The sequence below is a fragment of the Cebus imitator genome, unplaced genomic scaffold (assembly GCF_001604975.1).
Source record: "Cebus imitator isolate Cc_AM_T3 unplaced genomic scaffold, Cebus_imitator-1.0 Scaffold263, whole genome shotgun sequence".
Classification (NCBI taxonomy): Eukaryota; Metazoa; Chordata; class Mammalia; order Primates; family Cebidae; genus Cebus; species Cebus imitator.
In genome coordinates, this window is record NW_016107578.1 from 1971277 (window position 1) to 1999266 (window position 27990).

Here is a 27990-nt window from a genome sequence, read left to right on the forward strand (position 1 = left end):
CCCCCAGCAACTCAGCCCCTTCCTCCACGCCTCCATCTCCCACTACCCCTTTCCATTCAAACTTCGCCCTCCCCCAACCTCTCCCTCCTCCTCTTCCTCCCTTTCCCCGAACCCCCAGCCACCCAATTCTGCCTCCATCCCCATCCCCCACCTGATTATTTCTCCCCTCCCCCGCCCATTCTCCCCGCCCCCACTCGATTTCCCCCGCTTCGTCCCCTCCCCGCCCCCGCGATTCCCCAGCCCTCTCCCGGGCAGCGGGAACACTGGTCCCGGGCGGGGCAGCCCGAGTTCCCGGGTCCCTGGCTGGGGTCCAGCCAGCGGCCCAGGCCGGGCGGCGGCGGGCGGGCGGGGTTTCTGGCCGCGCGCGGTTTGGGGGTTTTTTTTATAACCCTGGCAGGCGGCTCAGGAAGTGCCTTCCCCGCGCCCCCTCCCCCGGCCACGCCGCCGCGCTCGCTCGCTCCCTCCCTTCCTGCGCGCGCGGGGCGGCGAGACGGCGGCGGCCACAGCGCGGAGGCCCCGGGCGCGGCGCAGGTAGCGGGGCGGGCGGGGGGCCCTGGGGTGCGTGACTCAGTGGGATTTTGTGTGTCCTCATCGGGCGGTGAGGCCGCGGGGATCTAGTGCCCGGGATGGGGGAGGGCGTCCTGCTGTGCGACTGGGGTCGGTGCCGGAGGTCCCCAAGTGCGCGCTCCACTGATCGTGCCTGGGGTGGCCGTGGGTTGGTTTGGGGTGTGTGTGTGTGTGTGGCCGTCCACGTAGGGGCAGAGTGGTTGTGCATTCCAGGTGTGTGTCAGTGTCCGGGGATGCGTCTCTGTTGTGTATCTGCCTGTGTGTGTGTGTTCAGTGTGTGCGCATAGGGGTTTGCTGTGTGCACGCAGATTTGGAGGTGAGTGTGTGTGTCTGGGTTTGTGTGTGTGTCCCCAAGCATCTGTGCGTTTGTCTCTGTGATGTGTGTGTAAATGCCTGTGTGTGTCTGGTGGGTGGGGGGGTGTCTGGGTCCGTGTCTCGGACTTTCGAGTTTGTCTCTGGTCTGGTGTGAGCATGCAAATGAGCGTGTATGTGTCCGAGTATAGGCCTGTGTGTCTGTCTCCTTGGGTTGTCTGTGTGTATGTGAGTGTGTGTTTCTATGTGTGTAGGCCCTGGGTATGTGTATTTGTGTGTCCGTGTGTTTCTCTGGCTTGCCCCTTGTGTGCGTGTGTAAATGAGTGTGTATGTGTTTACACATGTCTGGGAGTGTGTAGTTGTGTCTTCATGTGTTTGTCTGAGTGTGCACTGAGCCTGTCGGCGTGTGTATCTTTGGGGGAGGCTTCCTGGCGTCTTTTGTGAGTCTGCAGTGCCCCAGCGCCGGTCTCTGGCTGCGCGGGGTGTGTGTGTGTGTGTTGCTGCCAGTGTGTGTTTGTGTGTCTGGGTGTGGGAGTGGCGCCGCCCACTTCCCCTGAGTTGGTCACTGAGGCCACAGCCGTCTGTCTCAGGGTGCCTCCAGCGGTCGGGCTCAGGGCCTTTAATTAGCGGTCGGTTGTGGGGGACCAGCCCGGGCGCTGGCCCCCTCCTCCCGCAGGCCCCAGCTGGGCCTTTGTCTGCTCTCCAGGCAGGGGCTGCCTCCTGCCGGCCCGGCCAGATGTGCAGCGGGAGGAGGCAGGCAGCCGGCAGGCTGGGGCCTCTGCCTGGGCAGACGCGGCCTTGGCCTCTACGGGGGACCTGCCGTCGGCCCTGTCCCCCCAGCCTGGCTGGAGAGGTCTAGGTGTAGAGCTGAGGGTCCCTCTAGGATCCCCAGGATAGGATCGGACGGATCCTCTGTTTCTAAGCCATTTCCATTTCCCGGAGGCATTTCCTCCTCCAGGCCTGGCACCCTCCCCCACGCTGGCCACCTTCCTCCTGCCTTCAGGGAGGAGGGGCTGGAGGAATGGCCAGGCCTGGGTACACACACATGGAGTCACACACTCATATGCTATAATCCATATGCAGTCACAGGTCACACACACGGTCACATGCCATAATATACATGCAGTCACATGCTCACAGACACACATGGTCACACTTACATGCTGTAATACACATGCAGTCACACACACACAGGGTCTCACACACACACACGTGCTGTAATCCACATTTAGTCACATGCTCACATACAGGGTCACACACTCATGCTGTAATCCACATGCAGTCACTTGCTCACAGACACAGGGTCACACACTCACATGCTGTAACCCATATGCAGTCATGCTCACATACAGGGTCACACACTCATGCTGTAATACACATGCAGTCACGCAGTCACACACAGGGTCACATGCTCACATGCTGTAATCCACATGCAGTCATGCTCACATACAGGGTCAACACACATGCTGTAATACACATACACTCACACAGGGTCTCACATGCAGTCACGTGTGAGTCATACATGTAGTCACATGCTCACACACAGGACCACATACTCACATGCTGTAATGCACACACATGTAACACACACACATAGTCACACGCCACAGTGCAGTTCCCTCTCTGGCATCCCGTTGCCCACCACCATCTCTGTCCCCGAGCCCCTCTCAAGGTTCATCTGCTGCCCCAGACACACTGCCTTGTTCATGTCCCCCCACCACCCACCACCCAGTACCCGGGGCTGTGTCACACCTCTCCAGCACCTTGTGAGCAGGGCCCCAGCTCAGACACCTGTGAACCTTCTGCAGACCAGACCCCCTCTTCCCCCAACCCCATGCATTATGCACAGGTGAGTCCCCTGCCCCTGCCCCCACCCCCTATGCTGGGTCCTTCCACAATGTCCCAAGCCTTGTCCCTCACCCCCTACCTCAGTCCAAAGCATAGAAGCGGGTGTGAGGGTTTTGGGAGGAGCGCCTCACTTCAGAGGACAGTGATGAGGACTGGGGGTGTTAGGGGGACCGGGACAGACCCAAAGACACTCTAGACAAGACTAGAGAGCCCCTGAAGGAGGAGGATGGGCACCAGGCCTGGCAAAGCAAGAACGGGAGAGGAGGGAGGGAGCCAATGGAGACGTGGGGGAGGTCCCTGGTTCACTTGCAATGTGTGTGTTGCTACCTTTCAGGGGTGGCTTAGGGCAGGAGGGGGGTGTCAGAGGTTCCCAACCAGGAAGGGCCTTGATTTGGGAGTTGGTTGACACCTCCAAAGAAGGAATAAGGGAGAAGCAAGAAGAGATGGAGAGGGAGAAGAGGTGGGTCTTGTTGGAGGGGTTCATTAGTAACAGAAGAAAGAAAAGATTTAAGGGAAGTTCTTCAGGGGCAGAGAGAGGGTCAGAATTTCCTCAGCGATCCCTGAGCTACAGACTCAGGTCAGTGCTGAAGATCAGCCCGGCTCCTCTTTGACCCCTCCCTGCCCAGGCTCCAAAGAAGAAGAAACCAAGGCCCAGAGAGGCCCAGGTGCAGGGAGCAGGCAAGGGAAGGATCCGAACAGGAGCCCAACACTACTCCACCAACTGAAGCCCCCAAAAGGTAAAAAAAAAAAAAAAAAAGAGGCCAGGCGCAGTGGCTCATGCCTGTAATCCCAGCACTTTGGGAGACGGAAGCAGGCGGATCATGAGGTCAGGAGTTCGAGACCAGCCTGGCCAACATGGTGAAACCCCATCTCTACTAAAACTACAAAAATTAGCTGGGCGTGGTGGTACGCACCTGTAATCCCAGGCACTCGAGAGGCTGAGGCAAGAGAATCACTTGAACCTGGGAGGCGGAGGTTGCAGTGAGCTGAGATCACACCACTGCACTCCAGCCTGAGTGACAGAGGGAGACTCCCTCAAACAAACAAACAAACAAAAAGAACAACAACAAAAGGAATGGACATTAGCCCAGCTAAAGTGTGCAATAGGGTCACAGTATCTATGAGTGAGCTTCCCGTCACTGGAGGGTTCTAAGCAGAAGTGGGGAATGTGGGCTTCTCGGTCCATCAGCAACTTGGCAAAAACCTGGCTCCCTCCCTCCCTTGGGGCTGCACTGCCCTGTTTGGGGATTGACTCTCAGACTTGGACTCTCAGACTTGGCTGGGCTGCAAAGAAAACAAGACTGTGTGATTGAGAGATTTTGCACAGAGGAGGAGGAGGGCGGAGACAGGAGGGTGGGGGAAGAGGGGTTTGGCATAGGGCGGTGGCCCGCTTCGGGTGTCTGTGGCAGGCTGGCCTGGGGCAGATGCTGGAGAGACTGAGACCTGCAGGGTGGGCTGGCCTGGAGCCTTGAAAAGAGAAGAGGGAAGGAAACACAGGGCAGAGGAGAGGCCTAGGGTGGGTGGGTTGGACCATGCTACCCATTTTGGAGACTCCACAGACAGGGCCCGGGACTGACTGGGTGCGTGGGTGGGAATATGAGAGGCTGTGGGACTGGAGTACTAGCCTTAGCTTTAAGCTGGCTTGAAAACTCACACTGGCCACCCAAGCCTTCAAGTGCCAGCCTCCCCTTCCTCTCCTGCACCCACACTGCCTGGGTCCATGCCAGGCTCTACCCCACCTTCAAGCCTTTGACCTTCCTGTTTCCCCTCCTGGTGCACCCTCCCGTCTCTTCAGACCACTGATCTCATGCTTTGAACCTCTGCTTCCCAATCTCCCCATTGATACCTTCTACAGAACACGTCACAACCTGAACTCTTCTCCATTCACCCAACTGTCATTGTCACTCTTAAGAGACTGAACCCCACAGGGCTAGGGCAAGTAAGGGTTGCTATCCTTAGCATGTCTGACTGTCATGCCCCCATCCATCCTCCATCAATGAATGAACCCAGGTTCCACCACTTTCTAGCATGACCCAGGGCAAATTCTATCACTCCTGAGTCTAGTTCCTCATCTATAAAAAGAGTGTGATGTGAAGTCAGGAGTTCGAGACCAGCCTGGCCAACATGGTGAAACCCCCTCTCTACTAAAAATACAAAAAATTAGCCATGCTTGTTGGCACATGCCTGTGGTCCCAGCTACTCAGGCGGCTGAGGCAGGAGAATTGCTTGAACCTGGGAGGCGGAGGTTTCAGTGAGCTGAGATCCCACCATTACAGTCCAGCCTGGGCAACAGGGTGAGACTCCCATCTCAAAAAAAAAAAAGAGTGTGATGACTTTGACCTCAGTTACTTTGAAATGAAATGCAATGGTGGGCTGGGTGCAGTGACTCATGCCTGTAATCCCAGTCCTTTAGGAGGCCGAGGTGGAAGGATCACTTGAGGCCAGGAGTTCAAGATCAGCCTGGACAACAAAGTGAGACCCCTGTCCCTCCAATAAAACAAAAACTTTAGGCCTGGTGCGGTGACTCACACCCAGCACCTTGGGAGGCAAGGTAGGTGGATCACGAGGTCAGGAGATCAAGACCGTCGTGGGCTAACACAGTGAAATCCTGTGTTAGCCCACGGGATCCCCTACTAAAAATACAAAAAAAAAAAAATAGCCAGGCATGGTGTCACATGCCTGTAGTTCTAGCTACTGGGGAGGCTGAGGCAGGAGAATCACTTGAACCAGGGAGGCGGAGGTTGTGGTAAGCCAAGATTGCACCATTGCACTCCAGCCTGGGTAACAAAGCCAGACTCCATCTAAAAAAAAAAATTAGCCAGGTGTGGTGGCATACACCTGCAATCTCAGCTACTTGGGAGCCAGAGAGAGGAGGATTGTTTGAGCCCAGGATGTGGAGGCTGCAGTGAGCTACAGTCACACCACTGCACTCCATCCTAGGTGACTGGGGCAAGTAGCTGGCACTTAGGACGTACTCCCCAGCATCCCAGTCCCTGCCTGTCCTCTTGTAGGAGTGTAGGAAGGATTGGAAGGGGAGGTGGGGAGAGGGGAGTGACTGAATGAGAAAATGTATTCGGAATCTTCAGAGTCAGGTGGAAAGCTTTGGCCATGGTTGGCCTTGGCATTGGTTGTGCTGGACAGCGGGACCAGGCACCCCCTTACCTGGCTCCCCGCTCCCAGGAGCCCGGTGATGCTGTGCAGGCTGTGAACAGGAGAGGCGGCACTGTGGGGGCTGCCGGCAGCCAGGGCTGGGGAGAGACATGTGGACACGTGGCCTCTATGGCTCCCGCCTGCCAGATCCTCCGCTGGGCCCTCGCCCTGGGGCTGGGCCTCACCTTCGAGGTCACACACGCCTTCCGGTCTCAAGGTAGGGGAAGTCTGGTGGTGGCGGTGGGGAGGGAGCTAAAAATTTGAGACCAGTTGGGTTCCAACAGAAAGAGGTATTGGGGGCTGGGATGGGGGTTAGCAGGGGAAGGCCCTGGGGTCAACAGGTGGGAGCCTTGCAGCCAACTCCCTGGATTTCGGGGGTCAGTGAGGCCAGCGTCACTTGCTCCAGCAGCCTAACAGCCAGGACACAGGGGTCCACTAAAACCAGGGCCCACCCAGGCCTCTGACCCTCACCCACAGATGAGTTCCTGTCCAGTCTGGAGAGCTATGAGATCGCCTTCCCCACCCGTGTGGACCACAACGGGGCACTACTGGCCTTCTCTCCACCTCCTCCCCGGAGGCAGCGTCGGGGCACGGGGGCCACAGCCGAGTCCCGCCTCTTCTACAAGGTGGCCGCACCCAGCACCCACTTCCTGCTGAACCTGACCCGAAGCTCCCGTCTACTGGCAGGGCACGTCTCCGTGGAGTACTGGACACGGGAGGGCCTGGCCTGGCAGAGGGCTGCACGACCCCACTGCCTCTATGCTGGTCACTTGCAAGGCCAGGCCAGCAGCTCCCGTGTGGCCATCAGCACCTGTGGAGGCCTGGTGAGCTGAAGATTCTGGAAAGTGGGGGAGAAATGCCCACAAGTTTGGAAGTTAAGAAAAACACTTCTACATAGAGGGCAGAGAAGGAATGATAATGGGACATTTTTTTAAAGTATTTTGAGCGAATCAGTACTTTTGGGGTGCAGCTAAAGCAGTACTTGGAGGAAAATGTATAGCCTTAGGTAAGGCTGAAAATTAATGAGCTAAGCATCTATCTATATATACTTATGCATTTATAAATATATTTATCTATAGGTATATGTGTATGTATATGTATACACATACACGCACACATATATATGCACATATATATAATTAAAAACTAAAAAGAAATTAGAGGCTGAGCATGGTGGCTCATGCTTATAATCTTAGCACTTTGGGAGGCCAAGGCAGGAGGATGACTTGAGGCCAGGAATTTGAGACCAGCCTGAGCAATGTAGTAGAACCCTATCTCTGTGAAAAAATAAATTTAAATATTTAAAAATTAGCCAGATATATTGGTGTACTCCTACAGCCCCAGCTCCCCGGGCTGAGGCAAGAGAATCACTTGAATCCAGGAGGTTGAGGCTGCAGTGAGCTATGATTGCACCACTGCACTCCAGCCTGGATAACACAGTGAGACCTTGTCTCTAAAAAAAGAAGAAAAAAAGAAAAGAAAGAAATAGCATGGATACTAATTACCTATACCAAAAAATATATAAATAGCAAAATAAACCTGATAAGAATGAAATCATAAAGACAAAGAGAAGGTCCCAGGGGTCCTAAGCTTCAGAACTTGATTCTGAGAGCTTTCTGTCCCACTCCCCAAAACCCAGCATGGCCTGATTGTGGCAGACGAGGAAGAGTACCTGATTGAGCCACTGCAAGGTGGGCCCAAGGGTTCTCGGGGCCCGGAGGAAGGTGGACCACATGTGGTGTACAAGCGCTCCTCTCTGCGTCACCCCCACCTGGACACAGCCTGTGGAGTGAGAGGTACATCGGTCTTCCCGGGGATGGGTAGAGGGGCTGGCTACAGAGTGTCTTTCCTTTGAGGCAGCAGTGTCTTTTCATCTAGAAAGTCAGCAGGCAGCTTTGTGAGGGGAAGATTGGAACTGCTGAGAAGGGGACATGGCGATATAATTCGGGAGTTCTGGCCGGGTGCAGTGGCTCACGCCTGTAATCCCAGCACTTGGGAAGGCCAATGCAGGAAGATCACTTGAGGTCAGGAGTGAGTTCAAAACCAGCTTGGCCAACATGGTGAAACCCATCTCTACTAAAAATACAAAAATTACCCAAGCATGGTGGTGGGTGTCTGTAATCCCAGCTACTCAGGAGGCTGAGGCCGGAGAACTGCTTGAACCCCGTAGGCAGAGTTTGCGGTGAACTAGGATCATGCCATTGCACTCCAGCCTGGGTGACAGAGCAAGACTCCATCTCAAAAAAAAAAAAAAAAAAAGGAGTTCCATCCAAGATAGCAGAGACGTATCCTCAGACAGCGAACCAGTGGAGCAATGGAATAATCTATCCCTGCTATCGTCAGCTGGCCCAGCAGTAAGACAGCCAGACAGGTGTTCAGGTCTACAACCATTCTTTCTCTAGGATTATTGTCTGATCAGACAGTTAGTGTGGTGGTTGTATCAGATACTCCAGCAGTTATGCAGCCTAAGGCCAGATTTACAATCAGACTGGTAGAAGGATGGTTGTACAATCAGGCATTTAGGAAATGAGAGTCGGAAAGCCACATACCAACAAAATATTTACCAGCATAATTGTACTGTTAGGAAACCAGGTCAGGCCGGGCGTAGTGGCTCACACCTGTAATCCTAGCACTTTGGGAGACTGAGGCAGGAGGATCGCTTGAGTCTGGGAGTTTGAGAACAGCATGGGCAATGTAGTGAGATACCATCTCAACAAAAAATTTAAAAAATTAGCCAGGTGTGGTGTGCACTCCTGTAGTCCCAGCTACTTGGGAGGCTGAGGCAGGAGGATCACTTGAGCCAGGGCGGTTGAGGCTGCAATGAGCCATGATCACACCACTGCACTCCAGCGTGGGCAACTGAGCAAGATCCTGTTTCAAAGGATACATATAGAGAATCAGGGCCAGGCACAGTGGCTAATGCCTGTTATCCCAGCATTTTGGGAGGCCAAGATGGGTAGATCACTTGAGATCAGGAGTTGAAGATCAGCCTGGCCAACATGGCGAAACCCCGTCTTTACTAAAAATACAAAAATGTTAGCCAGGCATGGTGGCACACACCTGTAATTCCAGCTACTTGGAAGGGTGAGGCAGGAGAATCACTTGAACCCAGGAGGCAGAGGTTGCAGTGAGCCGAGATTGCACCATTGCACTCCACTCTGGGCAACAGAGCAAGACTTCATTTCAAAAAAAAAAAAAAGAAAATCAAATGAATGTTAGATGGAAAAGCAGAATAGTGTAATACTGAATTAAATGTATAATCAGAGTCTGTGAGGAGGATGTTGAGGTAGACATACAGCCACAGTGGTTGTACAAACAGAAAATGTGGATAACGCATGATCACAGTTGGGCGGTCCATGAGACTGTCTGGTTGCAGTGCATCAGGCAGTATGATTGTCCTAACTGCAGTGCATTGTAGTTAAAACTAACTGATTTAACTGGGCAGTGCATTGGTTGGAGAGTTGCTCAGCTAGGACAGCGCAACGTCCAAGCACACAGTTCAGACAGCAAAATAGGCTGGTTCACACCCTTCCATTCGGGCAGTGGAATTGTCAGTGGATTGTACAATCATCCTGGTCATCATGGGACAGTGGTTCAGCCAACCAGCTTAGCTGTGGAACAGTCCTGCCAGTGTTCTTTGGACATCTGTGCAGTGGGACAGGCTGGTGGCTGAACAGCTTGGCATACAGGCAGTGGAACAGCTGGATAGCTATACAGCCAACAATGGGAGAAGTCAGGCTGTGATTCAACTCAACAATTTGGCAGTGGGACAGTGACATCATGGTAGATTACAATATTCTCAGGTAGTAGTAGGACATTGGCAAAAAAATAGACATGGTACTGCCAAGATGCCCTATAGACACACAGTGAGGTGGCCAGGCACAGTGGCTCACACATGTAATCCCAGCACTTTGGGAGGCTGAGACGGGTGGTTCACTTGAGGTCAGGAGTCCGAGACCAGCCTGGCCCACATGGTGAAACCCTGTCTCAACTAAAAATACAGAGGTTAGCTGGGCATAGTGGCATATGCCTGTAATCCCAGCTACTCAGGAGGCTGAGGCAGAAGAATTGCTTGAACCTGGGAGGCAGAGGTTGCAGTGAGCCAAGATCGCACCACTGCACTCCAGCCTGGGTAACAGAGTGAGACTCCGTCTCAAAAGTAAAAAATAAAAAAGATGCAGTGTTTGGCAGCCCATTGGTTAGCCACACGTGGTGGTGCACTCCTATGGTCCCAGCTACTTGGGAGGCTGAGGCAGGAGGATCATGTGAGCCAGGGAGGTTGAGGCTGCAATGAGCCATGATCACACCACTGCACTCCAGCATGGGCAACAGGGCAAGATCCTGTCTCAAAATATACATATAGAAAATGAGGGCCAGGCACGGTGGCTCACACCTATAATCCCAGCATTTTGGGAGGCCAAGAGGGGGAGATCATTTGAGCAGATGGACCATCAAATAGGTAGCTGGATGATAAGAGAAGGCAGCAGAATGACCAGAAATTGTCTGTCCAGACTGTTGGGTAGAGGGGGAGCCAGATAGAGGTTGGACAAGACAGTGGTCAGGCAGCTCCGGGCCCCACCAACAGGACAGGGCTTAACTGCTCTACTGGGTCCCCAGATGAGAAACCGTGGAAAGGGCGGCCGTGGTGGCTGCGGACCTTGAAGCCGCCGCCTGCCAGGCCACTGGGGAATGAAACAGAGCGTGGCCAGCCAGGCCTGAAGCGATCGGTCAGCCGAGAGCGCTACGTGGAGACCCTGGTGGTGGCTGATAAGATGATGGTGGCCTATCACGGGCGCCGGGATGTGGAGCAGTATGTGCTGGCCATCATGAACATTGTAAGTGCCTTCCCCTCCCTGGGCCTGCAGTCCTGAGGACCTGGAGCCAGCCTCCAGGTGTTAGGCAAGGGGGTGGCGGCTACCATCCCACCCCTAATCCCTGATGTGGGGGCAAGGTGAGAAAGGAAGGTTATGCATGGCAGTGAACAAGGAGAAAGGGCATATCACAGCGACTAGATGCAGAGGGGTACCCTGGGGCAGAGGTAACCTGCCAGGGTTTACAGTTCCACTCTGCCACCTTTTAATTGTCTGCCTTTGAGTAAGTTACTTCACCTCTTTGCCTTGCCTTACCTATCTGTAAAATGGGCATAATTGTGGTAAAGCTAAGATAAAGCTACTTTATAAAGCTAAGATAGATCCAGAGTGTTGATAAAGTATGTAGAACAGTGCTTGGCATGCAGTAGGTGACATATAAGTGTTTGCTGTGTGTAAAAATAAACACACATGGGCCAGGCACAGTGGCTCACGCCTGTAATCCCAGCACATTGGGAGGCCAAGGTGGGTGCCTCACCTGAGGTCAGGAGTTTGAGACAAGCCTGGCTAACATGGTGAAAACCCGTCGCTACTAAAAAATAGAAAAAATTTGCCAGGTGTGGTGGCAGGTGCCTGTAATCCCAGCTACTCAGGAGGCTGAGACGGGAGAATCGCTTGAACTCGGGAGGTGGAGGTTGCAGTGAGCTGAGATAACGCCACTGCACTCCAGCCTGGGCAACAGAATGAGACTCCATCTCAAAAAAATTAAAAAATAAACACACACCAGTCTGGGACACATAGTGAAACCCTATCTCTACACAACATTTAAAAATTAGTAGAGCCTGGTGGCACACACCTGTAGTCCCAGCTGCTCAGGAAGCTGAGGCAGGAGGATCACTTGAGCCCAGAAGTTTGAGGCTGCAGTGAGTTATGGTTAGGATCTCTGTCATTCATTCATTCATAAATAAATAAATCACAGCAGGCCAGGCGCAGTGGCTCACGCCTGTAATCCCAGCACTTTGGGAGGCTAAGGCGGGTGGATCATCTGAGGTCAGGAGTTAGAGACCAGCCTAGCAAACATGGTGAACCCTGATCTCTACTAAAAATATAAAAATTAACTGAGCATGGTGGTGGGCACCTGTAATCCCACCTACTTGGGAGGCTGAGGCAGGAGAATCACTTGGACCCAGGAGGTGGAGCTTGCTGTGAGCCAAGATCACACCACTGCAGCCTGGGCGACAAGAGTGACACTCCATCTCAGAATGAATGAATGAGTGAATGAAAACAGCTTGCAGGTACTCACTGAGGTTAGCAGTATACACATAGGCACACAACTGTATGTGTGCAGCATTCTTGCACAAGCACCTACTTATAAATTGCAACAGATTTACATCCCAGACCCACATTGAAATGTAGTCAATTTCCATTCTAGATCTCTTGACCTCTCTAAGCCTCAGCTTACCTCTCTATCAAATGGCGTTATAATGGTTGCTACCAGAGAGAGTAAGGGTTGGTGGGAGGGAAGCTACGTAGAGTACTTAGCGCATAGTAAGGGCTTGATGAATGGCATCTTGTTTCACTGAAGCAAAAGGGAAAACAAAAAGTTTAGCAGACAGGCAGTGTGTCAAAAATGTTGTGTAATGCTGTCACTAATGGCACTCTGTTGTTCCTGAGCCTGGCCTCTCTCCCTAGGGCTTTCCAAATTTCCTGGGGGTTTCCGGCCGGGCATAGTGGCTCACTCCTGTAATCCCCAGACTCTGAGAGGCCAAGAAGGGTGGATCACTGAGGTCAGGAGTTCGAGACCAGACTGGCCAACATGGTGAAACCTCGTCTCTACTAAAAATACAAAAATTAGCTGGGCATGGTGGCGAGCACCTGTAGTCCCAGCTACTCGGGAGGCTGAGCCAGGAGAATCCCTCGAACCCAGGAGGTGGAGGTTGCAGTGAGTCAAGATTGTGCCACTGCACTCCACACTCCAGCTGGGGCAACAGAGTGAAACTGTCTCCAAAAAAAAAAAAAAATTCCTGGGGATTTCCAGACAGGGAAATTACTGCCCAGGGCTCCAGGATCCCTGCACAGCCTGGCCTCTGTCTTCTGTGCCCACTCATCCCTGGAGCTGCTTCCTCCTTTCCTCTGACCACTGACTCTAGAGCCTCCTACCCCCAGTTTTATCTTCCTGTGGTGATGGGCAAATTGGTACCTTCAGACAGCTGTGGAATGAAGCCAGACATGTACATCCCTCAGGTCGCCTCTGGGCAAAGACACTTGAGGCAGTCAGGGGGGTAAGCAGGGGTTGAATCACGCTTGAACACGGGAGGCGGAGGCTGCAGTGAGCCATTGCACTCCAGCCTGGGTGACAAGAGCAAAACTCCATCTCAAAGTAAATAAATACATAAATCACAGCTTGCAGGTACCCATTGAGGTTAGCAGTGAGGCCGGGCGTGGTGGCTCACACCTGTAATCCAAGCACTTTGGAGGCCAAGGCGGGTGGATCACCTGAGGTCCGGAGTTCAAACCAGCCTGACCAACATGGTGAAACTCCATCTTTAAAAAAAAAAAAAAAAGAGGTTAGCAGTACACACAGGCCCACATCTGTATGCATGCAGCATTCTTGCACAAGTAGATAAGCTAAACTTGGAGGAGTTTGAAAGAAATGCTCTGGTAAGCAATCCAGACTTGAGTCTTACTTCTGACACCTACCAGCTACGTCCTAACCTCTCTTTACATGTCTCCTTGTCTGTAAATTGGGGATGATAATAGCACCTATTCATGAACAGATACATGGCCAGGCACGGTGGCACACACCTGTAACCCCAGCACTGTGGCAGGCCAAGCCAGGAGGATCACTTGAGGTCAGGAGTTCGAGACCAGCCTGGCCAACATGGTGAAACCCCTTCTCTACTAAAAATACAAAAATTAGACGGCCATGGTCAGGTGCGATGGCTCACACCTGTAAGGGAGCCAAGGTGGGTGGATCACCTGAGGTAAGGAGTTTGAGACCAGCCTGGTTAACACGGTGTAACCCCATCTCTACGAAAAATACAAAAGAATTAGCCAAGTGCGGTGGTGGTTGCCTGTAATCCTAGCTACTCGGGAGGCTGAGGCAGGAGGATCACTTGAACATGGGAGGCAGAGGTTGCAGTGAGCCAAGATCGCGCCATTGCACTCCAGCCTGGGCAACAAGAGCAAAACTCTGTCTCAAAAAGAAAAAAATTAGGCAGGCATAGTGGTGCACCTGGAGTCCCAACTACTTGGGAGGTTGAAGCAGTAGAATCACTTGAACCCGGGAGGCGGAGGTTACAGTGAGCTGAGATTGAGCCACTGAACTCCAGCCTGGGCAACAGAGCGAGACTCCATTTAAAAAAAAAAAAAAAGTACCTATTCATGAAAAGACTGATGCAGGATCAGGTGTGGTGGCTCATACCCGTAATCCCAGTCCTATGGGAGGCTAGGCAGGAGGGTCACTTGAGGTCAGGAGTTCAAGACCAGCCTGAGCAACATAGCAAGCACTCATGTCTAACAACAATAACAACAACAAAAAAGTCCTGATAGCATGTTTAGCCTAAGACCCAGCACACAGTAGGTGCCTGATTAAAGCAAGCTGTTATCATTGTTTTTGCTTTTCATTTTCTACCCTGGGCTTCTCTTAAGACTCGGTCTCTCTTGTTTCTTGGAGGTCAGGTTGCCAAACTTTTCCAGGACTCGAGTCTGGGAAACACCATTAACATCCTGGTGACTCGCCTCATCCTGCTCACGGAGGACCAGGTGCGGGGGGGTCCCCTCCCCTTCCCCTTCCCTTTCTCCTTCCCCTTCCCTTCCCCTTCCCCTTCACACCAGCACGTTCTGCCATCCTCTGGGTGGTGGGTGCCCACGCACTTCCCTCTGTCCATCCCAGCCCACTCTGGAGATCACCCACCATGCCGGGAAGTCCCTGGACAGCTTCTGCAAGTGGCAGAAATCCATCGTGAACCACAGCGGCCATGGCAATGCCATTCCGGAGAACGGTGTGGCTAACCATGACACAGCAGTGCTCATCACACGGTGAGGGGAGAGGAGAGGTCCGGGACTGGGGCTGAGAAAACAGGAGGTCCAGGGACCCTTAGAGTCCAAACAGAGATGATTCTGCTGGCGGGTGGGAGGAGCAGGGGAGCCTGGGCCACCCCTGAGGGAGCCAGGGTTGAGGAGGGGCTGCTTGAGAATGGGTAAGGGAGGTTTGGGGCTGTTTGGGCACCAATGTCATCATTCGTTCCTTCTCCCACTCATTCATTCATTGATTCATTCATTCATTCATTTGGTCAGTCACTCCCATATGCAGCTTCAGGTGAGAGGCAGATAGCGCTTCCCAGGCAGAGCTCAACCCCCAGAGCTGGGCATGGTGGCATCAGTAGGGCTCAGGGAGACAGCCCAGACCCCTCACTGCCCCCCTCTCCTTTCACAGCTATGACATCTGCATCTACAAGAACAAACCCTGTGGCACACTAGGTACCTGAGCCCCGTAGGTTTCAGGCACCTATGAAGGCAATGGGCTGGGGTGAGACCTGGCAGGTTGATGGGGCCAGCCAGCACTGTCCTGAGCCCCCAGCCCCATCCCCACATGCCCGTCTTCCCAGGCCTGGCCCCCGTGGGTGGAATGTGTGAGCGCGAGAGAAGTTGCAGCGTCAATGAGGACATTGGCCTGGCCACGGCATTCACCATTGCCCACGAGATTGGGCACACGTGAGGCCAAGGGACACAGGAGGGGGAGGACGGGAGGAGCTGGGCGGGTCCCTCGGTGCCCGGCAGAGCCGACACCCCTTTCCCCAGATTCGGCATGAACCATGACGGCGTGGGAAACAGCTGCGGGGCCCGTGGTCAGGACCCGGCCAAGCTCATGGCTGCCCACATTACCATGAAGACCAACCCATTTGTGTGGTCATCCTGCAGCCGTGACTACATCACCAGCTTTCTAGAGTGAGGATTCACCTGCATGTCCCTCAGAGCGGGTCACACTCACAGTGGGGCGGGGGGTGACAGAAATCAGGGCTCCTCCCCGGGACCCCCATCCCACTGGGGCTCCTGAGCTCTTGACTTGCAGCCACCTATCATGACAGTTGCTTTTCTCTCGAGGCAGCTCGGGCCTGGGTCTCTGCCTGAACAACCGGCCCCCAAGACAGGACTTTGTGTACCCGACAGTGGCGCCAGGCCAGGCCTACGATGCAGATGAGCAATGCCGCTTTCAGCATGGAGTCAAATCGCGTCAGTGTAAATACGGGGTAGAGAGAGCCTTCCTGCTTTCCTTCCTGGGAGGGGAGGGGGCCGCTGAGGGTGGGGGAGGGAACTCCACCACGGCGCCCACCTGGGAAGTTGGGGGGTGGGAGAGCTGGGAAGGGGGGTGAGGTGAACCCCTGTGGGGATCTGAGAAGACAGAGGTGCATGGAGTGTGCAGAATATCCCAAAGAATCAGACAGTGCTTGGGAAAAAAAATGGGATCACCTGCTTCTCTGGACCCCTGATTTGAGGGCTAGTCTGGAGGGGCCACCTTCTGTCTGGCACATTAGACTCCCTGTGGGCTACAGCAGGATCAAAGTCTCAAGCCCTCTCTCGGGGCAGTTTTAAACTAAACATCTAGTCCTGATGGAAATCATTTCCCTGGGGTGAGCCATCTTCCCTACTTGGCAAAGAACTAGACAGAACCTTCCAGGGCCTCCCTGTCTTCACTCCCACGTTGCCCACTGACTGGTTCACAAGCTCTCCTGACCCCAGTTCTTGGCTGGGGGAGCTCTGAGCCTCCTGACCTCTCCCCATTCTACTCCGAGATTTAGACTCCTAAAGCCCCAATTGTGCATAGAGAAGAGAGTTGGGCGTAGGGGGGTCTACTCCTAGCTCCCCACCAGGAAGCTGAAAACCTCCTGGCTTCCTGCTTCAGCCACCAGGGTTCAGCTGGGGTCTGCTCCTCCTCTGCCCACCTGTCTTGATTCCCTAAATGCACCTCTCAGCTCCCCACAGTCTCACCCCTAGGGGCCCAGCCCCAGCCCCAGTTCTTCACACCCTCACAACTCAAAGGATCAGATGCCATGTTAATGCAAAGCAGAGGGCAAGCAGCTGCCAAATTGCCCTCCCTTCACTCCACTGCAAGACAGTGACAAAACCCTGGAACAATTTCTATTTCATTGACATTCCACCCTTGACCCGCCCCTCCCTCCTCTCCTCCCCCTCGCCCCACGCTAACTTAGCTGGAAACTACAGCACCCTCTAAGGAATTCCTAAAGAATTCCAACGCTGCCCCTGAACATCTGCTGTGACCCAGGTACCCTAACAATGATGGTGGTAGCTGACATTTACTGAGCTCTCACTATGTGCTAAGTATGCGCTGTGTGTCATCATCTAAACTCCTGACAATCGTATTATCTCCCAAGTTACAGAGGAAGGGACTGAGCATAGCAGAGGGAGGTTTACGTGTCCCAGGCCACAATTCAAGACCATGGCAGAGCTGGGATTTAAATCCTGGTCTCTCATGACTCCAAATTTCACAAAGGGGCAGGGGAGGGGAGGAGTTGTCAAAATATCAAGCTTGGGCTGGCACTGGCTATATATTGAATTGAGCCTTTTAGATTTGAAGGTACATCTTTCAGGCCCTCTTGGCAAAGGGGGATTTATTTACTACATTTATTTACTACATGTGAACTGGTTAATATATATCAAGGGTTCAGCCTAGCACCTGGTCCATAGGTAGTGGTGGTCATTGTTACCCCACAACGGCATTGGTGCAAGACCTTTCATATCTACCCTGCCCATGCCTCATAGCTATTTATATAGGCAAGGCAGGCATTAGGCTGCCTATCTTGTAGATAAGTAAACTGAGGCCCAGAGATGTTGATGTTGCAAGTCAGTAGCAGGGTTGAGGTCTCTGCACAACTCAAATATACCACAGTGCCTCCTTGTGGAGAGGTGGCCAAAAGCAGGACTGAAATCAGTCTCTTTAAGAGGTATCAGAAGTGGGATTGCTACTGGACTGATGTTATATTTTTAGACATGGCCAGGAGGACACAGGCTGAGTTTTTAGATAAGTTTTTTCCAGAGAACTGTCCTCTATAAGGCAGAAGGCAGAGACTCTAGAGGACTTTTGAGGGAGAATGTGTTTGAGGACAACTCTTCTAACTTCTCACGTATGTACAGGTATCTCTCAGGGGCTGACCTAGGAAGGGTCCTTTGCAATGGACATTGATTGATCCAGTCCCACATCTGGAAAGCTTACAAGAATTGGGTTCAAAGAGGGAAATTATACTTGATTATTACAGACGGATGACCTACTTCTTAGAGGAAAGACCCTGTGAGGTTGCTTAGCATGTGGGCCAAGAGGGTCAGAGATTTTGCTTCACCTGAACGCAGTGGAGCTCCTCCAGGGATATTAATCTGGACTTTAAGGGTCAGAGTAGTCCCTGGGACTGGCCCAGCCCATGCAGGATTCAAATGGGAAAAGGGTGGGGCTGATTTTTCACCTAGAGAAAGAGAAGACTGTCTCACACAGACCCAACTTGGCATTGTCTCCTCCCAAACTCCCACCTCTCCCCATAGCTTGAAAGTGTTGGGGGGTTTCTCGAGTTTAGATGGGGGAAACAAAGAGAACCAACAGCTGGAAAAAACTAGAGATGAGGCCTTTGGCCTACTTACCATCCAGGCCTGATTTCTCAGAACCACCACTTTCCTCTAAGCTACTTTGCCCATCCAAAAAAAGAACCCCAAATCCTTCCTGTTCATTCCTCAGCAGGTCCCAAGTTTCCTTCCAGAAACTCAGAAGGCACCAGGATCTGAATTGCAAAGTTCATTAGAGCACAGACTCTGAATTAAAGATCTGGGTTAAACTCCAGGCTACTCCCTTAGTAGCTGTGTAACCTCTAGCACGTGACCTTACCTGTCTGAATATTGGTTTTCTCCCAGTAAAATGGGGTAGTACTGCCTAAAGGGTACATGGCATGCATAAGGTGTTCCATAAATGCAGCTTATTGGCAGAGGATAAGTCACAAGCCATGCCCCGCAAGGGGATGTACGAAGACTCACTGCGAGCCAGGAAGGGAGCACGCAGCTCTCTGCTCCCGGGCCGGCTGTGAGCAGGACATCTGGGTCCTCCCAAGCCGGGCGGGCTGCCCCAGGGAGGAAGGGAGGGGGGCGAGCCTGAGCGGGCGCCTCGGCCCGCAGGAGGTCTGCAGCGAGCTGTGGTGTCTGAGCAAGAGCAACCGGTGCATCACCAACAGCATCCCAGCCGCCGAGGGCACGCTGTGCCAAACGCACACCATCGACAAGGGGGTGAGCGCCAGACAGGGAACCCAGCTGAGCCACGTCCCCGGATCCACCTCTCGCGTTGGCCACGCCCGCCAACCTGTGTCCTTCGGCCTATTGTTTGCTCCCTCCCGCATTAGCCACACCTACCGTCTATTCTCCACCCCCTACCTGTGGCCATGCCTACTGCTTGCCCCTTCCAGTGTTGGCCACGCCCACCATTATGCTTCCCCTTGGCTCTGGCCACGCCTATTGTTTCGCTCCCTCTCGCATTGGCCCAAGCCCACCGTGTAGGCGGTCCCTCTTCTCTGGCCACGCCCACTGTCTGTAGGCCCCGCCCCTTTCTGAAGCCACGCCCCACCTCGTCTCCACGCTTATCCCTGTCCTGTCTACACCTCTCCCCTCCGGGTTCTGTACCCTACGCTCAGGCCACGCCTCTCGCTTGTACCGTGTCTGTCTCCCAGACCACTCCTACCTAACCTGGCCCTGGCCCCATCTTCAGACCCCGCCTCTGCTCATCCACTTTCCGTCCCATCCTGAAGGGGCCGAAAGCTCTCTGGCTGGGGCTTGGAGTGGGGAACTGTGCACGCGGCCGGCGAGTGTCCTCGGGCTGGACTCACTCCTCCCTGTCTCCCCCGACCCAGTGGTGCTACAAGCGGGTTTGTGTCCCCTTCGGGTCGCGCCCCGAGGGCGTGGACGGAGCCTGGGGACCATGGACTCCGTGGGGCGACTGCAGCCGAACCTGCGGCGGCGGCGTGTCCTCTTCCAGCCGTCACTGCGACAGCCCCAGGTCAACCCTTGGGACCCCCACCCGGGAGGGCTTCGCGACCCCCGCCCCCATCTCCCCTTGCCTCATCTCTCTCCTGTCCCACTTCCCCTTCCAGACCAACCATCGGTGGCAAATACTGTCTGGGTGAGAGAAGGCGGCACCGCTCCTGCAACACGGATGTGAGTTATCCCAAATCCCTTGGGGGGCAGAGGAGGAAGCATTAAAAAGAGCTATCAGACCAGGCACACGGTGTCTCATGCCTGTAATCCCAGCACTTTGGGAGGCTGAGGCGGGGTGGGGGGGGGGGGGTCAGCTGAAGTCAGGAGTTCAAGACCAGCCTGGCCAACATGGTGAAACTCCATATCTACTAAAAATATAAAAATTAGCCTGGCATGATGGCAGTTGCCTGTAACACAGCTACTCGGGGAGGCTGAGGCAGGAGAATCACTTGAACCTGGAATCAGAGGTTGCAGTGAGCCGAGATCACACCACTTCACTCCAGCCTGGGTGACAGAGCCAAACTCCATCTCAAAAAGAGAGAGAGAGAGAGATCAGAGTGCTCCAAACTCCATCTCAAAAAGAAAAAGAGAGTACACCAATTAAAACAATTAAGTGTGGGGAAAAAAGAGAGAGAGAGAGAGAGATCAGAGTGCTTCATCCGGAAGCCTGCCACCTCCTAAGGAACCTGCAGCCTCCTCTCCCCGACCCCCACCACCTTCCCCTCCTGAACCCCTCTTCCTCAATGACCTGGCTCCTTCCGGCTCTCTCTCTTCCTCCTATTTTCAGACTCAGGAGACGAGCCTGCACCTTGAAATCATTGCTTGGCCCTCACAACCCCCTACCATCCAGTCTGTCCCCTCCCTATACAGCTCAACTTCCCCCTAAGAGTCCCACCCCTGCCCTCTGTCATTCCCCAAAGCTGTAGCTGAAGCTGCCTCTCACCAAACCTAGTGGCAGGTGTCTATCCTCTGCTTGTGCCCTCAGCTGACCTGGGACCACCAGCGAGGTTTCCTGGGGAGAGGAGGGGGTTGTTTCAGAGAGCAGTGAGAGCTTTGGATTTTTTTAGCCCCACCATCTGGGGGGACCCAGGTTTTCAGAGAATCCACATGTTAGCACCTTCTATAAACGCTGATCCTTTCTAGACCGCCTCTCCCAAGAATGACTCCATATGGCCAGATGGGGTGGCTCATGCCTGTAATCACAGCACTTTGGGAGGCTGAGACGGGCAGATCACCTGAGGTCAGGAGTTCAAGACTAGCCTGGCGAACATGGTGAAACACCATCTGTACTGAAAATATAAAAATTAGCCAGGCATGGTGGTGAGCACCTGTAATCCCAGCTACTTGGGAGGCTGCAGCAGGAGAATTGCTTAAACCCGGGAGACGGAGGTTGCAGTAAGCTGAGGTGGCACCACTGCGCTCCAGTGAGTGAGATTGTGTCTCAAAAAAAAAAACGCTCCAGAGTCTGGAACCAGAAACCCAGGTGTTCCTGCCCAGCTCACCTCCAAATCCCAAATGAGGGATCCATCCAGTCCTATCCCAGATGCATCTCCATGCCCAGCCCAGGCCACCTTCCAGGTCTAGTCTGACCCAGACCATCACAGCCTCCTCCCTGGCCTCCCTACCTCCAGCTCCCCTCCTCCAGCCCATTCTTCTCTGAGAACCCCTTTTCTGCTCTGACTCCAAGCCCCCAAACCTGGCCTCCCTCCTTCTCTCCTCTCCTGCCCCCAGGACTGTCCCCCTGGTTCCCAGGACTTCAGAGAAATGCAGTGTTCTGAATTTGACAGCATCCCTTTTCGTGGGAAATTCTACACATGGAAAACGTACCGGGGAGGTGAGTGAGGGTTTCTGAAGGCCATGGGGCCCTGAAAGGCAGCCGTGGGAGTGTCTGGCAGCAGGTGAATGAATGCAGCCTCCCAGGGTCTGCCTGAGCCCTGTCCCCACCCAGGGAGCCACAGTACCCGGGAGAGAGTACCATGGGGCCTCTACTGGACGCCGTGAGCTCACAGTCCCTCTGCCCAAGCTGCCCATCCTCTTGGGTCTGGGGTCTATCCCTCTTGGCCTCACTCCCCCAGGGAGTGAGCAGGGAGTCCCGGGGTGGCCTGGCCCATGGTGTGACGGGGCTGTGCCCCCCAGGGGGCGTGAAGGCCTGCTCACTCACATGCCTAGCAGAAGGCTTCAACTTCTACACGGAGAGGGCAGCAGCCGTGGTGGACGGGACACCCTGCCGTCCAGACACGGTGGACATTTGCGTCAGTGGCGAATGCAAGGTGCAGGGGACGCCCAGGGAGTGGGAGAGGAGATGGGGAGCAGGGGTGGGTTGTGGGGGTCGCCTCGCTGACACCCTCTCCACACAGCACGTGGGCTGTGACCGAGTCCTGGGCTCCGACCTTCGGGAGGACAAGTGCCGAGTGTGTGGCGGTGACGGCAGTGCCTGCGAGACCATCGAGGGGGTCTTCAGCCCAGCCTCACCTGGGGCCGGTGAGAGCCTCTAGCTTCCCTCCCACGCTCCCTGCTTGGGCCAGCTGGCTGGAGGCGGAGCCGATCCCACCGAAGTAGCTGAGATCACTAACTGCTCACACCCCGGGGCCCCCCTCCCATGGAGTGTCAGGAATCCCCAAAAGTCCTGGGGGCCCAGCCAGGCAAAATGGTTCAAGCCTATAATCCCACTGTTTTGGGAGGCTGAGGCAGGAGGATCGCTTGAGGCCAGGAGTTTGAGACCAGCCTGGCCAACATGGTAAAACCCCGTTTCTACTAAAAATACAAAAATTAGCCAGGCGTGGTGGCACGCACCTGTAGTCCCAGCCAACTCAGGAGGCTGAGGCACAAGAATGGCTTTAACCTGGGATGTGGAGGTTGCAGTGAGCCGAGATCATGCCACCGCACTCCAGCCTGGGCGACAGAGCAAGTCTCTTATCTCGTATCTTGCCGGGCGTAGTGGTTTATGCCTGTAATCCCAGCACTTTGGGAGGCCGAGGTGGGCAGATCACAAGGTTAGAAGATCAAGACCATCCTGGCTAACACAGTGAAATCCCGTCTCTACTAAAAATACAAAAAAATAATTAGCTGGGCATGGTGGCACACACCTGTAATCCCAGCTACTCGGGAGGCTGAGGCAGGAGAATTGCTTGAAACTGGGAGGCAGAGGTTGCAGTGAGTCAAGATCATGCCATTGCATTACAGCCTGGGCAACAGAGCTAGATTCCACCTCAAATTAAAAAAAAGAGTGTCTCAGGAGATGGGAGCCTGAATCTCTCTCCTCCGTCTCCTGGAGGAGCTCATGCCAGGTCTGGGTGGAAGGGAGAGTCACTTTCCATCCTCTGTGAGCCAGAGAAGCTGGGGGAATGTTCTGTGCTAGCAGGGAAAGGCAGGAGGGGATATTCAGAGAATGTAGAAAGCATCTTCTCCAGCTTGGGCTTTGGTCAAGTGAGAGAGAGCCCAGGAAGTGGGCAAGAGGGGAGGAGGCTCAGGAAATATCTGGAAGGCTGAGGAAGCTTTAGGCACTCAGAGGGAGGGAGTGTGACCAGGTGAGGCAGGAGTAGGTTGCAAGGTGTGGGTTTCATTCCCAAGTAGGATCCCATTGGGGTTTTATAATAAGGAGCCTGGCAGCTGGCATCAAAACTAAGACAAGCACAGTGGCTCACGCCTGTAATCCCAGTGCTTTGAGAGGCTGGAGGATCCCTTGAGCCTAGAAGTTTGAGACCAGCCTGGGAAACACAGGGGTCTCCCTATGTTTCCCAGGCTGGTCTCAAACTTCCCAAAGCAAAATTTTTTTTTGAGACAGAGTCTTGCTCTCTCACCCAGGCTGGAGTGCAGTGGCTTGATCTCGCCTCACTGCAACCTCTGCCTCCCGGGTTCAAGAAATTCTCCTGCCTCAGCCTCCCAAGTAGCTGGGACTACAGGTGTGCACCACCATGCCTGGCTAATTTTTGTATTTTTTTTAGTAGAGACGGAGTTTCACCATTTTGGCTAGGCTGGTCTGGAACTCCTGACTTCAAATGATCCGCCTGCCTAGGCCCCCCTAAGTGCTGGGATGACAGGTGTGAGCCACTATACCTGGCCGAACTCTACAAAATTCTTTTAATTAGGTGGGTGTGGTGGTGCACACCTGTAGTTCCAGCTGCTCAGAAGGCTGAGAGGCAGGAGGATCCCTTGAGCCCAGGAGGTCGAGGCTGCAGTAAGCTATGATTCTACCACTGCACTCCAGCCTGGGTGACAGAGAGAGATCCTGTCTTAAAAAAAAAAAAAACACCTAGTCATCGGGAAAGTGGAGCCTGTGGGACCCAACACACTGGAGAACCTGTGGGGGTCCTGCCAGATAAACCAGGATTCCTGGGGGCACAGGTGAACAGGGGTAGAGTTTTCGAGAGCTCAGAACCATCCAGGTAGTCAGTGGCGGAGTCCACTGCACACCCAGCTCTGTCTGCTAAAACTCTGCCTTGTCAGTCTACGTGGATCGGAGTCCCTGTGGTGCCTCTTCCCCTCTGCCCAGGCCAGTCTCCATGCTTGCTGGGGGAATGGGAAGGTAGATTTGACTATATTAGTGGACAGAGTGGCAGCAGAATTGGGGTTCAAATCCCAGCCCAGGTCAGGCACGGTGGTTCACACCTGTAGTCCCAGCACTTAGGGAGGCTGAGGCAAGAGGATCACTTGAGCCTGGGACTTTAGAGACTAGCCTGGGCAACTTAAAAAGACCCCAACTCTACAAAAACAAACAAACAAAATAAAATTTTTAAAAAAAAACAGTTTTTTGGTTTTTTGTTTATTTGTTTTTGAGGCAGAGTCTTGCTCTGTCACCAGGCTAGAGCACAGTGGTACAATCTCAGCTCACTGCAACCCCCACCTCCCAAGTTCAAGCAATTCTTCCGCCTCAGCCTCTCGAGTAGCTGGGACTACAGGTGCATGCCACCACACCAGGCTAATTTTTGTATTTTTAGTAAAGACAGGGTTTCACCATGTTGGCCAGGATGGTCTCGATCTCTTGACCTCATGATCTGCCCCCCTCAGCCTCCCAAAGTGCTGGGATTACAGGCGTGAGCCACCATGCCCAGCCAAAAAGATTTTTTTAGTTAGCCAGGTGTGGTGGCTTACACCTGTAATCCCAGCTACTGGAGAGGCTGAGGCTGGAGGATCACTTGAGCCTAGGAGTCTGAGGCTACAGTGATCCAGGATCACTCCAGTGTGCTCCACCCTGGGCAACAGAGAGATCCTGTCTCCAAAAAAAAAGAAAAAAAAATTCCAACCCAGCTATTTCCTAACTATAAAACCTGGTCAAGTTGCTTAGCTTCTCTGAGCCTCAGTTTCGTCATTCCTAAAATGGGGATAACGAAACATCAAGTTCACAAGGGTGGGCAGAGATGCAGTTAGACGTGCATTTAGTGCAGTCATGGTTAGCTGTTATCCTCATGGGCCAGGGGCGGGAGGTGGGCAGGTTTTGGGGACACATCAGGTGGGTGACATATGAGCTCTGCTGTCCAGGGTACGAAGATGTCGTCTGGATTCCCAAAGGCTCTGTCCACATCTTCATCCAGGATCTGAACCTCTCTCTCAGTCACTTGGGTGAGCAGACGATGGGAAGGGGATGAGGATTAGGAGCCAGTTGGGGAGGGAGAGGCTTCAGCATGACTAGAATTCTAGACCCTGCACTGTCCCCCAGCCCTGAAGGGAGACCAGGAGTCCCTGCTGCTGGAGGGGCTGCCTGGGACCCCCCAACCCCATCGCCTGCCTCTGGCTGGGACCACCTTTCAGCTGCGACAGGGGCCAGACCAAGTCCAGAGCCTGGAAGCCCTGGGACCCATCAATGCATCTCTCATCGTTATGGTAACGGGGGGTGGGGGGGGTATGGAAGAAGGGAGCAAGGTGCATCCTATGGAATTAGAGACTCCATATGACCCATCCGTTGGCTGCCACCCCCTTCCTCCAGGTGCTGGCCCGGACCGAGCTGCCTGCCCTCCGCTACCGTTTCAATGCCCCCATCGCCCGTGACTCACTGCCCCCCTACTCCTGGCACTATGCGCCCTGGACCAAGTGCTCAGCACAGTGTGCAGGCGGTGAGGCCAAGGGTGGGGACAAGCACGGGATACCAGGGCTGAGGTTCTCTGGGCTTGGAGGGGCTGAGCAGGCCTCTCACCCTCCCCCAGGTAGCCAGGTGCAGGCGGTAGAGTGTCGCAACCAGCTGGACAGCTCGGCAGTCGCCCCCCACTACTGCAGCGCCCACAGCAAGCTGCCCAAGAGACAGCGCGCCTGCAACACGGAGCCTTGCCCACCAGAGTGAGTGCCGCCAGGGGGCAGTGTTGCTCAGGGTGGGAGGAGAGTGCTCCCTGGAGTCAAGAGCGAATGCTCCGGCGGGGCGCAGTGGCTCACCCCTGTAATTCCAGCACTTTGGGAGGCCAAGTCGGGTGGATCACGAGGTCAGGAAATCAAAACCATCTTGGCTAACACGGTGAAACCCGTCTCTACTAAAAATGCAAAAAAATTAGCCCGGCGTGGTGGTGTGCACCCGTAACCCCAGCTACTCAGGAGGCTGAAGGGGGCGAATCGCTTGAACCCGGAAGGTGGAGGTTCCAGTGAGCCGAGATCGCGCCACTGCACTCCAGCCTGGGTGACAGAGCAAGATTCTGTCTCAAAAAAAAGAGCAAGTGCTCCAGGGAGCTGGGAAGCAGGTTAGTGCAGGGTCAGGGTGGCAGTGGGCCGAGTGCTTCAGTTATGGTTTATAGGATCTATGGGGGAGTTCACTAGTGCCCCCAAAGTGGCGGTCAAGGTTGCATGGCCCAGGAGTCGGAATGATGGTGCTGACTGGTCACGTGCAAGGTCCAAAGATGTATTTGTCCTTAGGCTAATGCACCTCTCTGCCTCCAATCTGGGTGCAGGCTAATGATGCCCCAAGTGTGAAATGTGGAGGTGCCTGGTGCCAGTTTCCCTACAAGGCTGAGTCGTTGGAAGGGTGGGAGGTGGGCTATCGTGCCCCCAGCTCTCTTGTTGGGACCCCCACCACCACCACCCTGCATACTTGCTCAGACCCCTGCATCTCCTACAGCTGGGTTCTAGGGAACTGGTCGCGCTGCAGCCGCAGTTGCGATGCGGGCGTGCGCAGCCGCTCGGTTGTGTGCCAGCGCCGCGTCTCGGCCGCAGAGGAGAAGGCACTGGACGACAGCGCGTGCCCGCAGCCGCGCCCACCTGTGCTGGAGGCCTGCCACGGCCCCACTTGCCCTCCGGAGTGGGCGGCCCTCGACTGGTCTGAGGTCAGCCGTCCCCTTCCGTCACGACCACTTCCTGTGCCGAGAGGGGCGGGGACTGCAATGCCCACGTGGGGTGCGCACGGAGGCGCCTCTGCGCGGTCTCCAGGTTAGCAGTCCCCTCTTCACTTCTCACTGGGTGAGTACCCCGCCCACCCCTTAGCACGAAATGCGCCCTTCCAACTGCAGTGCACCCCCAGCTGCGGCCCAGGCCTCCGCCACCGAGTGGTCCTCTGTAAGAGCGCGGACCACCGCTCCACGCTGCCTCCCGCACACTGCCCGCCTGCCGCCAAGCCGCCGGCCACCATGCGCTGCAACTTGCGCCGCTGCCCCCCGGCCCGCTGGGTGGCAGGCGACTGGGGTGAGGTATGAGGGCGCACCCGGGGGGGTGGGGGCCAGGGCAGGGGCTGCGGGGCGGCAGCTCAGTGGTACCTCCTCGCAGTGCTCGGCACAGTGCGGCGTCGGGCAGCAACAGCGTTTAGTGCGCTGCACCAGCCACACAGGCCAGGCGTCTCACGAGTGTACGGAGGCCTTGCGGCCGCCCACCACACAGCAGTGTGAGGCCAAGTGCGACAGCCCGCCCCCCGGGGATGGCCCTGAAGGTATGTGAGTGGCCAGACAGGGCGCTGCCAGGAGGGTCCTGGCCAGAGCCAGACACAGAGGGCACTGGGGGTCCTGACCATTCTAGAACTTCTGGAACCTCTGAAATGCGTTGCTCTGTCTCTGACAGGCCATCCTTCACCACCCCCTCCCTGCAAGCATTTATTAATTGCCACTGTATGCTGAACGTTTCAGGCACCTGACCCTTCTGTGCACCCAAACTTGTGTCATTTCCCCAATCACATTATTTTTTTTAAGACAGAGTCTTGCTCTGTTGCCCAGGCTGGAGTGCAGTGGTGCAATCTCGGCTCACTGCAACCTCCGCCTTCCAGGCCCCAGCAATTCCCCTGCTTCAGTCTCCTGAGTAGCTGGGATTACTGGCGCCCCCTACCACGCCTGGCTAATATATATATATTTTTTTTATTCCTTTTTTTTTTTTTTTTTTT

The 27990-nt window shown here is 54.5% G+C and overlaps 1 protein-coding gene across 2 annotated transcripts in view; it reads left to right on the forward strand.

Moving 5' to 3' along the window:
- The first annotated feature begins 436 nt into the window (after nucleotides 1-436).
- The window catches only part of ADAMTS10 (ADAM metallopeptidase with thrombospondin type 1 motif 10), a 31633-nt gene continuing 4079 nt past the window's right edge, over nucleotides 437-27990 (forward strand). Inside the window, exons 1-25 of one of the 2 annotated variants that reach the window (XM_017500075.2) lie at nucleotides 437-531; nucleotides 3354-3464; nucleotides 5908-6094; nucleotides 6355-6701; nucleotides 7517-7673; nucleotides 10495-10712; nucleotides 14367-14450; nucleotides 14581-14726; nucleotides 15124-15167; nucleotides 15296-15401; nucleotides 15489-15635; nucleotides 15796-15937; nucleotides 18861-18968; nucleotides 19586-19731; nucleotides 19826-19889; nucleotides 21441-21543; nucleotides 21846-21979; nucleotides 22067-22190; nucleotides 25188-25268; nucleotides 25366-25529; nucleotides 25633-25759; nucleotides 25850-25979; nucleotides 26746-26950; nucleotides 27134-27310; nucleotides 27387-27546. In XM_017500075.2, the coding sequence (XP_017355564.1) occupies nucleotides 6007-6094; nucleotides 6355-6701; nucleotides 7517-7673; nucleotides 10495-10712; nucleotides 14367-14450; nucleotides 14581-14726; nucleotides 15124-15167; nucleotides 15296-15401; nucleotides 15489-15635; nucleotides 15796-15937; nucleotides 18861-18968; nucleotides 19586-19731; nucleotides 19826-19889; nucleotides 21441-21543; nucleotides 21846-21979; nucleotides 22067-22190; nucleotides 25188-25268; nucleotides 25366-25529; nucleotides 25633-25759; nucleotides 25850-25979; nucleotides 26746-26950; nucleotides 27134-27310; nucleotides 27387-27546 (3202 nt within the window). In that variant the 5' untranslated portion in view covers nucleotides 437-531; nucleotides 3354-3464; nucleotides 5908-6006. The remainder of the gene's footprint in view (nucleotides 532-3353; nucleotides 3465-5907; nucleotides 6095-6354; nucleotides 6702-7516; nucleotides 7674-10494; nucleotides 10713-14366; nucleotides 14451-14580; nucleotides 14727-15123; nucleotides 15168-15295; nucleotides 15402-15488; nucleotides 15636-15795; nucleotides 15938-18860; nucleotides 18969-19585; nucleotides 19732-19825; nucleotides 19890-21440; nucleotides 21544-21845; nucleotides 21980-22066; nucleotides 22191-25187; nucleotides 25269-25365; nucleotides 25530-25632; nucleotides 25760-25849; nucleotides 25980-26745; nucleotides 26951-27133; nucleotides 27311-27386; nucleotides 27547-27990) is intronic. The other variant, XM_017500076.2, reaches the window with a different exon arrangement.